The 13,592-nt window shown below is 40.8% G+C and overlaps 2 protein-coding genes across 2 annotated transcripts; both read left to right on the top strand.

Annotated features, from left to right (window-relative positions):
• Positions 359-1,308, top strand: LOC8060240 (probable calcium-binding protein CML45). The gene has a single exon (XM_002462327.2). It carries the CDS (start codon positions 489-491, stop codon positions 1,056-1,058), a length of 570 nt encoding a protein of 189 aa, XP_002462372.1. The 5' UTR covers positions 359-488; the 3' UTR covers positions 1,059-1,308.
• LOC8060239 (uncharacterized protein At1g04910) lies at positions 3,669-7,414 on the top strand. Its single transcript, XM_002462326.2, has 10 exons — positions 3,669-3,876; positions 4,711-4,773; positions 4,847-4,928; positions 5,019-5,089; positions 5,188-5,276; positions 5,368-5,571; positions 5,902-6,157; positions 6,259-6,486; positions 6,560-6,757; positions 6,835-7,414. The coding sequence occupies exons 1-10, from the start codon at positions 3,742-3,744 to the stop codon at positions 7,042-7,044; spliced, it is 1,536 nt and encodes a 511-aa protein (XP_002462371.1). The 5' UTR covers positions 3,669-3,741; the 3' UTR covers positions 7,045-7,414.

The following is a 13,592-nucleotide window of genomic DNA, read 5'->3' as shown; positions in this document are numbered from 1 at the left end:
TTCCACGCCGCGAACCCGCGCGGAAGACGCCCCGCCGGCTGGGCTGCTACTCCCGACCGTTCCACCCTCTCCCCCACGGGCCACGGCTCCACGACCGACGCTCCGGCCCCGCGCACAGCGCACTTCTACTCCACCACGGCCCGAGAGGCCCCCTCCTTCGGCGAAGCTGCCCGCGCGCCCGTCGCGAACCGCCTCGCTCTCTCTCTCTCTCTCTCTCTCCAGGGGCCGCTTTCGCGCGTTTTCGTGCCGGTTCCTCCGTCCGCGCACCACAAACAAGGCCGCCTGTCTCGGTTCCTCTCGCCTTCCGCGCGGTCGCCCCCCTCGCCTCCTCCTTCAGCGCCTATATATGCGCCGCGCCCACGGATCACCAAACCATCAAACGCCAAACCCAGCAGAGAGGCAAAAGGAAAGGAAAAGGAGCTCGCCAAAGGCACCGTGCAGCTGCACGACTCGGCTACAGGATTCTCAGAGACACCGCTGCAGCTGCAATGGAGATGGCCTCTTCCTCCACGGCGCCGACCACGTCCTACTACAACGTGTCCGTGGCGCAGGCGGTGTTCACGCTCTCCATCAACGCCATCCTCGTCTGGCTCACCACCGTCATCAAGTCCTCTTCCTCCTCCTCCTCCTCCTCCTCCTCCGGCCGCCGCCGCGATGCCGCCCCCGCGGCGACCCCGGCGCCTGCTAGCGCCACCGCACCACCACCGTCGCCGTCGTCACCGGCTAAGCCCGCCGCCGCCGCCGTCGACATGGACGTGGTGCTCGGGCTGATGGGCGCCGGAGCCAGCGCGGTGTCCGTCGGGTTCGAGGAGGCGGCGGCGCTGTTCGAGGAGGAAGAGGCGACGGTGGAGGAGGCCCGCGAGGCGTTCGCGGTCTTCGACCGCAACGGCGACGGGTTCATCGACGCCGCGGAGCTCCGGAGCGTGCTCACGTCGCTCGGGTTCCAGGCCGGCGTCGCGGACGCGGAGTGCCAGCGCATGATCGATGCGTATGACGGGGACAGGGATGGCAGGATCGACTTCCTCGAGTTCGTCAAGCTCATGGAGACGAGCCACTGAGAATTAGATGGATGATGCCATTCGTAGGACCGCCCGATCAGACGATTCGGCCGAATTTGTTCAAACATTCTTTGTTCGTTCGTTCGTTCTTTACCTATGGTTTTTTCTTGGCCGGAATTAATGGAGCCGAATGATGCATACATATAACACATGTGTATATATTCAAAATCCAGCATTCTAAGCTATACGAATATATATTTTATCGAAACATAAATCAGTGCTGTATATAAAGCTTGTTTTGTTGAGCTTATATGTTGAATTTTTCAGCTGTTTATTAGTTTAGTAGTTGTTTTTTTTCTTATAATAAATCAATTCAGTTATAGTTTTTTAGACAAGCGAACCTATATGTATTGTTTATTTATGCAAAGTCCAAAACTAAACAACTCAAAAAAAAAGAAAAAACCTTTAGTAATTGAGATGGGACTATATCAACACACGCAGAAGCCCTGTTGCGACATCAGAGCACATATGTGCTCAAAGGAACCTTAACCATGATGATCTCTCATCCACACAAGGATTTCATCACATGGAAAATCTTAGGAAAAAAAAATCCAACTCATTTGAAAACATATCCTAAACCAATTTCTATTCCTTTCAATTTAGAGCAAAATAACATAATCGAAGTACTTGTGCTGAACTGCGGAATTCAATTTGAAAAACGTTAAATTGGAACGGGAATTCAAATTCCGTACAGTAAATTTCTTTGGAAAAACTTTCCACCGATTTGGTTAAGAATTCAACTTCAAAATTCCAAACTGCTTTTTGAAAAAGATTTGATATTCAAAACTTCATTACAACTTCTTCAGCTTTTGATTCTGAGAATCTCACATAAAGTCGGCAAAAGTTTTCACATCTCGACCAATGAATTTCCAATCGTTTATTGGCACATCATCTCCTTCCACTTGAGGTATGGACAAATACAATGTTGTACCGAAGAACTAGAGCATGTTTGGATACCTGGACTAAAAAATTAGTCCATTATAAGGTAAATATAGATTGATCATGATTTTTTTTCTAATGAACTCTAACCACACGCATTAGTCCTTACTAGCAAATATACCTGTGCGTTGCAACGGGAGAAAAACATCAAATGGATGTTACATATCTATTTATATATCCTTTTCATAAAATTTAAAGTCTATAATTTATTTTATTGATAACCATGACATCTATGGTATCACATAGTCAATATTTACAACAATATGTAGCTCGGAGACATATTTATTTAATAAAAAATAGAAATTAGTTAAACCTTATCTTACTCTAATATTACCTCTTAATATACCTTAGTATTATATTAAAACATAAGAAGTTTGTTACTAACTTTATTTTTTTTGTTTAGATTAGGATTCCTATGAAATATGATATATCAGTTAAATGTATGTAGATTATGAACACATGAGCTTATGAAATGTTTATATGACATAACAACACATCGTGCAAAGGTAGTGGAAGCATCCTCAAGCATAAATTTAGGTAAATTAGTAAATCAGTGAGATATGCAGAAATGATATTAAAACTTTTACCATAAATCAAGCATCACATTAAATAGGCTACCATAAAATTTTCATAATAATTGGAGCAGATAACTACAATATCAATTTTACACTAAAAAGCATAGGCAAGCATCTCCAACAAAAAAATGTACTAAAATTTATGATATTTTTTGTTTACTGCATGGATCTATATATGTGGAGTTGAACAAAATTTGTTTTGTAATTTTTATATTTTTCTATGAATTACTACACATTTATCAATTTTCAACCGATCAATTTTACACTAAAAAGCATAGGCAAGCGTCTTCAGCAAAAAAATTGTACTAAAATTTATGATGTTTTTTGTTTACTACATGGATCTACATATGTGGAGCTGAACAAAATTTGTTTTATAATTTTTAGATATTTCTATGAATTACTATGCATTTATCAAGTTTCAACTCATTTAAAGAATAAAAGAAAAATAAACTAGTAGGACAAACATTTTGCACTTAGATCCCTGTATTTTTTTATTCTCAACGTATTTTAATGTGTATAGAAGATTTTGTATTGGGAATTCTAGAAAAAAATTCTTTATTTTCCTCTTCCGCCCGTACAGATTCGGTCGGACAGAGGCGGACACTCGACGGAGGCGGACATATTTTTGGCGGATTAAAATTTTTATGATTAAGTGTTAGGGAAAGATTAGCTCTTAGAAGTACATGTTTAGCTCTCCTATTGGCACCCAAAACTTAGGACTATTTTTACTCCTATGATCCAAATGCCCCAAGTATATTCTTCCTCTTGCTTCGTGGTTTTGTTGGTTTCATATGCGACATATCCTAGCAAAAGCGATTTCCTACCACACTCGTATGATGAGGACGAACAGTGGTTGCAACTAGGGCACGAGCGAAAGCAAAAGATATTTTCAAAAATCAATTGTTTTTTGCAATAATAATTGTCACAAACTCATACATATATTTTTGATTTTCTTGAAGTTTTACTTTGCCGTTTAAAATGGTGACATGAGTATATTTTTGAAAAAACGAATTAAAAATTAAAATTATTCCATGAAGGGAAGCTGGGCTCACACTCAAACAAAATGGGCCGAATAGCCCCGTGAAGCCCTTCTCGTAGAAAACTGAGCTCAGTCCACGCTTTTGGGCTTTCCCTTTTCTTCTACTCGTCTTCCCCACCGAAGCAGGGAGATGCGGAGGGCGTCGCCTTCGCCGTCTCCGGCGAGGGGCCCGGCGGTCTTCGCCGCCGCGGTCGTGGTGTTTCTGCCGACCTTATTCCCCGGGATGTTCTCTCCGCTTGGCCACGCCTTCCCTTCTCTCTTCTCGGTGAGCCCCCCTTTCCCCTTCCCGCTGTGGCGTCATTCGATTTGAGCAGGCTTAGTGTCATATCATCAGCTTGTTTAGTTGCTTCGTGCGGTTTCTCTTGCTAATTTGCGGTGCCTTGGTGAACCCTTGCCCTTTGTTCTTAGTGCGCAATTGCTGGATCATTTTAGGGGGATTAATGTGGTTGCGGTTGTACTTGTGGAGAAATGGCGTGGCAAAACTAACCAAAATTATAGTGGTCTTTAGTCGGTTACACGCCATTTCAGAGAAAGTGCAAAACTAACCTCATGGAAATTAAGTGAACTACAAAGCTACTGTCTAGGAGCTGGCTCTTTTGAAGGATATACCATTCTGCCTGTATATGTTCTCAAGGATCTTTATTTTCTTTTCGTGGTATATGGGATGAAGTGTGTACTGGAGTACTTGGGCCTTGTTTAGTTCACCCCGAAAACCAAAAACTTTTCAAGATTCTCCGTCACATCAAATCTTGGAGCACATGCATGAAGCATTAGATATAGACGAAAATAAAAACTAATTGCACAGTTTGCCTGTAAATCACGAGATGAATCTTTTGAACCTAGTTAGTATATGATTGGATAATATTTGTCAAATAAAAACGAAAATACTACAGTGTCAAAATCCGAAATTTTTTCACAACTAAACAAGGCCTTGGCTTTATCATGAGTTGATACTATTGTGCGCACAATGTGTGAGCTCAGCTTATGAGATTACAGTATACAGTATTATAAGTATTGTTTCTGGTGAATTATTTTGTAAAACGTTATATTCAATTTCGAAATTTGGCACGTGTCAATGTTTTGTTTCGATATTTTGCAGGAGTGGAATGCCCCTAAGCCAATGCATCCTTCTCTTTTAAATGAGGCTTTGCGATGGGCAGTTGTGAGTGCATCTATGTCAGATGAGAACTACTGTTGTTATGGTTGATGATATTTTAACATATGTTTTGTTGCAGACAGACAAACAAAAGACAGGGCTATGGTCACCCTTGCCATACCAGGGGTGGAAACCATGCTTAAAGCCATCAGTTTCTCACAGTAATTTACTTCTTTTCCATGATGATGAAACATAGCTCCTCTTCCTGTTGAAGAAATTAGTTAATTAAGCATCCTTTATTTTAATGTTAGCATTACCTCTGGAACCAAGTGGATTCATCCAAGTATTTCTTGATGGTGGATTGAACCAGCAAAGAATGGGGGTATGCTCTTCTAATTACCGACAGTATGATTTTAGGACATGATATAGCTTGCTTAATCCAGGCTTTAGATTAGCCAACACTTTATTCCTATTCTGTAGATATGTGATGCCGTTGCAGTTGCAAAGATTCTTAATGCTACTCTTGTGATCCCACATCTTGAAGTAAACCCTGTTTGGAAGGATTCAAGGTGCCTCTGGAGTTTGAAACTATATATTTCATGTTCTCCTGTTGAGCTGGAACTATTTTTTTATACTGGTACATTTTTTTTCTATCTGCAGCTCATTTGAAGAGATATTTGATGTGGATCACTTTATCAACTCCCTAAAAGATGAAGTTTCCATTATCAAAGCGCTTCCAAAAGAATTTTCTTGGAGCACAAGAGAGTACTATGGCACAGGCATCCGTGCTACAAGAATAAAAACTGCACCTATTCACGCCTCAGCAAATTGGTATTTGGAGAATGTCAGTCCTATCCTGCAAAGGTTAGTGAAAGATTGAATTTGCAATGGCTCTATTTGTTATGCATGTAGTTTTACTTTCTGAAGGTGCTTGTATCACAAGGCATCTTTCTAGCCCTCTCTTGAATGATTGCCTTAGTTGAGATTTTGCACTGATTTTCATATTGATAGACACTTGACATATTGAATACAGTTACTAAGAAAGTCGTCCATGTTTTGCCTGGGTCAGCTGCTACCGAGTTAGCTCTATTTCTATTAACATTATGTCTAACTATTGTCTGATCTACTGAGTTGGTTACTCTATGAAGATAAATTTTCACCAGCAATCTTATCTACCTGTTGTGTCACTGCCAGCTATGGGATTGCTGCAGTTGCTCCCTTTTCTCACCGCCTTGCATTTGATGATTTGCCTGCGGATCTTCAACGCTTGCGTTGTAAAGTTAACTTCCAAGCTCTGGTCTTTCGGTCTCACATTATCTCACTCGGAGAGACACTTGTGAAGCGCTTGAGGTCTTCAGTCGGGGGTCGTTCCAGTAAATCTATCCATCAAGTTGTAGGAGACACAAATCAAGCTCAAAAATATGCAGTTTTGCATCTCCGTTTTGATAAGGTAGATGACAACTTCTGCAGTATTGGATGGTGCTTGTGTATCTTTCTGCTCTTAAAAGAATATCTGTTCCAGAACATTGCAAATTTACCTATACTTTTCAGGATATGGCTGCACATTCTGCCTGTGACTTTGGAGGTGGCAGAGCTGAACAGCTAGCTCTTGCTAAGTACAGGCAAGTTATATGGCAAGGGAGGGTATTAAATTCACAGCTAACTGATAGGGAGCTTCGGAACACAGGACGCTGCCCATTGACCCCAGAAGAGATTGGGCTGTTACTGGTAGCCCTTGGCTTTGACAGCAAAACTCGACTCTATCTTGCTTCTCACAAGGTTTGACTCTTCTGTGCTCTAACTTATTCTTGCAGGGGAAATCAGGAAGTTTTAACATGCCTCACATATTCAGGTATATGGTGGAGAAGCCAGGATCTCTAGCCTGCGCAAGCTATTTCCATTGATGGAGGACAAGAGGAGCCTTGCATCTGAAGATGAACTTGCTAATGTTGAAGGGAAGGCTTCTGTTCTAGCAGCTCTTGACTATTATATCAGCATGCATAGCGATATTTTCATCTCCGCATCTCCTGGAAATATGCACAATGCTTTGGTAAGTTCTCATGGCCTCTGTGTTTGTTAGATTATTCCTTTAATGTGTAGTCTTCACTGGAACAATTTTCGTCTCAGATGGCTCACCGAACCTATGAGAACTTGAAGACCATAAGGCCAAACATGGCATTGCTTGGCCGCATCTTTGTGAACAAGAGCATGGAGTGGCAAGAGTTTCAGCAGGTTGTACAGGCAGGACACAAAGGAAGATACGGGCAAATCCGGCTGAGGAAGGCAACGCAATCCATCTATACGTATCCTGCACCTGATTGTATGTGCCAAGGATAGACTGCTAGTTGAATTACAGACTCGGTGCTGCAGCGAATGAAGGTCAAGGATAGCCGTGTGATATTTTGCAGTGCGGTTGTTACATTGCAGTTGCCACTAGATATGGAAGCAGGAAGTTACTGCCAAAAGTTTTGGTGGTTGAGTCATTTAGCTCGTTCAATTAAATCTCAACATTGATGAATTGATCTGTAGCCTCAAGAAGCAAAAAGCAAATCCTGCTATGTACTGTATCTCTTTTTTATCTGTTCATAGTACAGTTGGTGCAGATGTTTAGTTTATAGAAATTGGTGGTTGTGACGGGTCACACTTGACATTACACTTTGTGCCCTTCAGCTTCTACATCTATTTTACTGCTGCATGAGCTTTAAGACGTGACGAGCCGAGCCAAACTTTGCTTTAGCTCGTTAGGCTTAACGAATCAAGCTCGAAGTGAGCCAAGCCTTAGCGGGTGGAGGTGGCTCATTAGCATTTCTTCGAACAATGACAATTATGGGCCTGTTTGGTACAGCTCACAACAGCTTCATGAGCTGTTGTGAGCTGTATTTTTTGCCAAACATTTATTTCCAAAACAGCTTCATGGGTGAAGCTGTTTTTTCTCTCCTCTCACAAAGATATAAGTTGGATGAAGCTGGAAAAAGTAGCTTATTGCAGCTTCTCTCTCATTTCTCTCTCTCAACTATGCATGAAGTAGTTGGTGAAGCTATTTTGCCAAACACTTTCTCCAAAACAGCTCAGCTTCACGTAGAAAGTCACTCATGAAGCTATTTTCTAAAAAACAGCTTTACTAGTGAAGTTGAGCTGTGCCAAACAAGCCCTATGACTCCGTTTGGCAGGTCTTTTTCAGCAGTTTTAAGAGTTGTTTGGAGCCGTTTCTATCAAATAAGATAAAATAAAACGGCTTCACGGATGAAGCCTCTAAAAACGTGTTCTCACGGAGCTTTAGAGTCGGAAAGAGCCAAAAAATAGTAGTTTCTCTCGGCTTTACCTCATCCTATATGACATCGTATGAGAACATATTTTAAGGAACTTTATATGTGAAGCTGTTTTGCTTAACGATTTACCAAAACGACTCCAGCTACACCGGTAAAGTTATTCATGAAGCTGGAGTAAAAAAAAAATAGTTTCATTGGTAAAGTGGAGGAGGTATGCCAAACAGACCCGCTTTTTCAAATAGGCTATCGACATCCATTCTTTGCCGGTTTCAATCTATTGTGGAGTCAATCTAGGTTGTTTTTTTAAGGAGTCCAGGTTAAGCGGAAGTTGGTATGCTTGAGATATCAGCTCCTGTACTTAAATCATTCTATAATTGAGCCTTGTCCGACTGTTCTTGCAAAAAGTAATTTCAAATTTTTAGCGGAATTGATGACACAGACACAACTAGCTTTGACCTTGTGTTCTTCAAAACTTAAACTTTAGGAGTCTTTTGAAACATGATTTTTTCACAAAAAAATAGGTTTTATTTAAACATGCCTGAAAAACATGTGTTCTTCAAAACTCAAACTTTTGGGTCTTTTGAAACACAGGAACTTTATAGGAAAACTGTATTGTAGAAACGGCCCAACAAATCTCCAACGGGCTCAATAAATGAGCGCCTAGGGCCCGTTCCAACTCGTGCATACCCGAAAACCCTAGGAAGTTCGGTGACAGCTATATATACGGCCGCCGGAGCGAGGCCCCAACAGTCGCCTTGTCTCACCGTCGCCGCCGACAGCAGCCGCGCCTATCTCTCCTTCGATTCGAAGCTCTCCTCCTTCTGTTTGCCTCGTTCGATTCGGCCTGCGGGTAGCGGCTCCGATCCGTACTGTGCTGTGATGTTTGAGCGTGCTCTTCCGATTTTTCTCCGGATCTTTGTTTTTTTTGTTTTGGTCGTTTTTCTTGGCGATTTGGATTGGGATTAGATGGGAGCAGGTGATGAGAACAAGACAGGGACATCAGAACCCTTTTTCTGGGCATGATAGACTAAGTCTTCAATGGGAATCTCTCTGATGCTTTAGCTTTCCCAGAACCAAATCTCTTTTCTCCTCATTTCCTTCTCTTCGAGATCTTGTTTCTTCTTCCCGGTGTTGATTGGCTGCCGATGATGCATAACAACTGCACGTATTATCGGATTGTTCCATGACGATCTACAAATTGTCACTACCACTGAGGCAGACTTTTAGATCTGCAATCTGTTTTCTTTTGAATTTGATTAATTTGCTTGTTTTGCCTTTCCCCCCTCTCCTTTAGCTCTTCGTTTTTCGTTATTCTGATATGCTATCGTGAGCAAATAGCCGATGATGGTGTTAAATATACTTTGTAGCGTACCGCTCTGAAAAAAACTTAAATCTGAGGCATTTTGCAGTTCAATAATCGTGGTTGTTACATCACATCAGTTGCTGTTAGTCTTCTGTCTGCAGACAACAACGATCTTCTAATGACTATTTTGGATGCCCAGTGTTTCATAGGAACACTCGCATCATGGTGGTTCATTGTGTACTACGGTTTTTAAGACTGTTTATACTCCTCAACCTGCACTATACAATCATACCTGACCCTGCAATTTCCAAACTGTCCTGAGGCCGTTGCTTGAAGGCTTCAGATAATGTTGACGAACCGCCTGAGATTGCCTGAGATAACGAAACACGTTAAAGGAGTATGGCTGTGTTCAGTACAGCCGGCTGCTGCTGCCAACACTAGTGCAGCCGCAACGGTTTATAAAGAAATAAATTCAGGTCTTGCACTGGTTTTTAAATGTTGAAACTTTTCTGATTTTTTAATAAAATCGTCCATGATCAATTCTGAAATTATGAACTCAGGTGAACATAACTTCCAACTTATACGAAAATCATAAAACAACCTTGCCTATAAATTGGAAAAAAAAATGTAAATTTGTTTCACAGATGAAGTTTCACAGGTTTATGAAAATTGGAAATTTGTTTCACAAAGGTTATGGTAGCCTGTTTTACGAAAATCATAAAACAGCCTTTCCTATAGATGGGAAATTGTTGCTGAAAAAAGCTAGAGTAGCTTTTCTTGTAACAAATAAAATAAATAAATTACTCCTTGGAAGAAATGAAAGGAAGATAACGAGAACACTACCAACTCACATCCATGCTTCCATTTTGAAAGATTGAAATAAACCTAAGGCCTTGTTGCAAAAATTTTTAAGGTTCCCTGTCACATCGAATTTTTAGTCGTATGCATGAAACATTAAATAAACGAAAATAAAAACTAATTATACAATTTAACTGTAATTTGTAAGATGAATCTTTTGAGACTAGTTAGGCTTTGTTTAGTTCTGAAAATTTAAAAGTTTTCGGTACTGTAGCACTTTCGTTTGTTTGTGATAAATATTATCCAATCATGGACTAACTGGATCAAAAGATTTGTCTCGTGATTTACAGCTAACTGTGTAATTAGTTTTGTTTTCATCTATATTTAATGTTTCATGCATGTGCCACAAGATTCGATGCGACGAGGAATCTTGAAAACTTTTTGGTTTTCAAGGTGAACTAAACAAGGCCCTCCGTGATTGGACAATGTTTATCAAATAAAAACGAAAGTACTACTGTAACTAAAATTTTTGCGAATTAAACAAGGCCTAAGATGAGTTATGAACATGAAAAGTCACAATCTTGAGGCCGTTTTATAACCAAACTATCATAAATGTATCCTAATTCAGCAAAGCCTTGATGAATGACGATGTAGTAGAAAATTACAATCTCACCCAAAACCACACAACCTCCTATGCCAAGAGCCACTAATGCCACACCACATAGCGAGACAAGCTCTTGAAGAAAAGACCATAACACATCATGGACATTGTCAATAAGAGAAAGTTGTTGCACCTGCATGACTTCGTTACAACTTACAATGCGGCGTCCTCAACAATAGCTTCCATACTAGGGCCTTGTTTAGTTCAAAAAAATTCTACAAATTGGACACTACCATTTTTATTTTTTAACAAATATTGTCCAATTATGGACTAACTAGACTCAAAAGATTTATCTCGTAAATTATATAGAAACTATGCAATTATTTATTATTTTTATCTATATTTAATGTTCCGTGTATGTGCCGCAAGATTCAATATGATGAAAAATCTGAAATTTTTTGTAAAATTTTTTAGGAAGCATCAATGTAAGCTCAAGAGATAGTAGAAAAGCTCATCCCAAAGGTGTACGATTTTTCAAAGGAAGTGAATCCCAACCATTAGATTTTTTTAATCACTTTACAACCTTGTTCAATGGCCGTTAGGCGAAGAGCAACCTAGGACCACCGACGCTCACTTTTCTTGATTCATGTGATAGGTATTTGTTTGTTTGTGCTTATCAGCCGAATCTGTCAGCTATTTAACAATATATTTTTTTTAAAATAAATCAGCTAATAGTATTTTCTGCCATGGTTTATCAAGCCAAATAAACATATCTGCGTGCATGCTCCCAGCCTCACTGCTCAGCCTAAGGAAGAACATGACCACAACCAACGACTGGCTAAAAAAAATTCTTTATTCTTTCAGAATAGGCTCACCAACATTCCTCGATGCCAGTATTTTTTCTCCAAGCATCGATAGCTGCAATGTGCAATCTGATGCTCAAACACTTTCAAGCATCACACAATTCACACACTGTGGCTACTGTGGCTAGTTATGAAGCTAGTCACTACCAATGTCGGAACTCAATAATTGTTGTCGGTCCAACCTTCACCAACACATTGGGAGCCTAAGGTCTTGTTTAATTTCAAAAAAAAAGTAAAATTTTTTAGATTCTTTGTCACATTGAATATTGCAGCACATGTATGGAGCATTAAATATAGATAAAAACAAAAACTTATTACACAGTTAAACTATAATTTGCGAGATGTATCTTTTGAACCTAGTTAATCTATGATTGGATAATATTTGTCAAATACAAACGAAAGTGCTACAATTCTATTTTGCAAAAAAATTTAGAGCTAAACAAGACCTAATTTGTCACTCCATGCTCATCTTTGGTCGGCCTTCATGGTCTCTAGTGACAAGGACATCACTTCTTCAGGTAAAAGTCAAAGACAAAGAGGACTACCGTGCCCAAATCATCGAAGTCATGGTGGGGGCCTAGTCCAACTCAAAATAGAGCCTCGGGTAAAAATGACGCCTAGGACATACAAATTTTGCTTTGGACAATCCACATATACATGAAAAGATAATTTCATAAGTTAACCAATGATGTTGGTTTGACATCAAAATTCATTTAGAGTCAACTTGAATCATCGAAACAAGTCCGCATCCAGAATCTAACAGGTACTGCGACACCGTCTTTTGATTCATTGGGTCGTGTATCATCTTTTGGTTCGTGGTTACACAAGCCTTAGACTATTGGTTCACGACTGCCACTTTTTTAGGTTTAGATTTTGTTTAGTTCTTGTTTTTGGCTCGTGAAATAGACTTCTAACGCTATGTTCGACTATTAATCAAAACCCATGTTCTTGATCTTACTTGGTCTTTCGAATCAAGACTTAACACTAAGTTCGACTACTAATCAAGACCCATGTTCTTGATCTTGATTGGTCTTTTGAATAAAGACTTAAACCTCATATCAGATTGATATATATACTTCATCTAAATATACTACCATTTTAGATTACATTCTTCATGTTCTTGCTTATGTTCTCCATGATGAGCTCGGTGGAGTGGGCTCACTGGGATGGACCTTTTAATTTTTTTAAATTTGATTTACAAAGACGAGCTAAAAAATGTTGATTAACAATGGCGTGTTGTCACAGGCGTTCATGATGTTCGTCTCCAAAAACTCAATATATTGTCTCTGGAAGTCTGAATAGTAGTAGTGAAGGTAGAGTTGTGAAGTGTGAACCGTGTATTCACCGTAATTGCCAGTTTACAAAAAGATAATGTATGATTTTTTCTGTCAAAGCGTCAGTTCAAAATTCAAATCGAGTAGAAATGAACAGGGTGGTTCACGAAAGCCTAAAGAAGAGCACTAATGGAGCGATCTGCCCGTACAGCAAAAAGGTGAGCTATCCGCCTCTCAACATTTTCGGCTGCCACTACGCTGATCTGTGTCGTCTTTCAGAGCAAAATCAGGGCGCTGGGGTAGATACTTGTCATCATATGGTCAAAAAGCAGAAGTTTGAGTGGACTTTTGACGAACCCAAAAACACTCACTTCGTATATGCACGCACGCAGCATTCTTTGAAGTTGCGTCGCTGCGTTCCTATGGGCTTGCGATTGCTCAAAATCTGCAGCCATATCCGGGTCTGACGAAGGCACGAAGCGCGAATAATGAGAAGATGCTACTACAGTTGGCTCAACTAGCAGCAGTGTACTGCCGCCCTGCCCTGCCGAAGCGCCGAGTCCCACGCCGGCGGACAACGATCTGTGCCTGTGTGCGTGTCCTGCGGGTTTTTGACTGGGCAATGCATGAGCCGGAGGGCAAGGACCCCGCTTCCGCGGCTTTTTCCGTTGGAAACACCTGGCGCCATGCACAGACACCGCACGCAACGCCACAGGCCGGTACCCGCCCGCGCCGGTGGAGGCTTACCGGGCAACAGTCGGAGGAGGTGCACCGGCG

Source organism: Sorghum bicolor, chromosome 2 (genome assembly GCF_000003195.3).
Source record: "Sorghum bicolor cultivar BTx623 chromosome 2, Sorghum_bicolor_NCBIv3, whole genome shotgun sequence".
NCBI lineage: Eukaryota > Viridiplantae > Streptophyta > Magnoliopsida > Poales > Poaceae > Sorghum > Sorghum bicolor.
Note: the sequence above shows the minus strand (reverse complement) of the source record. Positions and strands in the feature narration are given on the sequence as shown.

Excerpts from the sequence above, each read along its gene's own strand:
- LOC8060240 (XM_002462327.2), top strand. The coding sequence starts at position 489 with ATGGAGATGGCCTCTTCCTCCACGGCGCCGACCACGTCCTACTACAAC.
- LOC8060239 (XM_002462326.2), top strand. The coding sequence starts at position 3,742 with ATGCGGAGGGCGTCGCCTTCGCCGTCTCCGGCGAGGGGCCCGGCGGTC. Across the intron at positions 4,929-5,018 it reads AAAGCCATCAGTTTCTCACA|CATTACCTCTGGAACCAAGT; the intron begins GTAATTTACTTC and ends TTTTAATGTTAG. Across the intron at positions 5,572-5,901 it reads GTCAGTCCTATCCTGCAAAG|CTATGGGATTGCTGCAGTTG; the intron begins GTTAGTGAAAGA and ends TGTCACTGCCAG.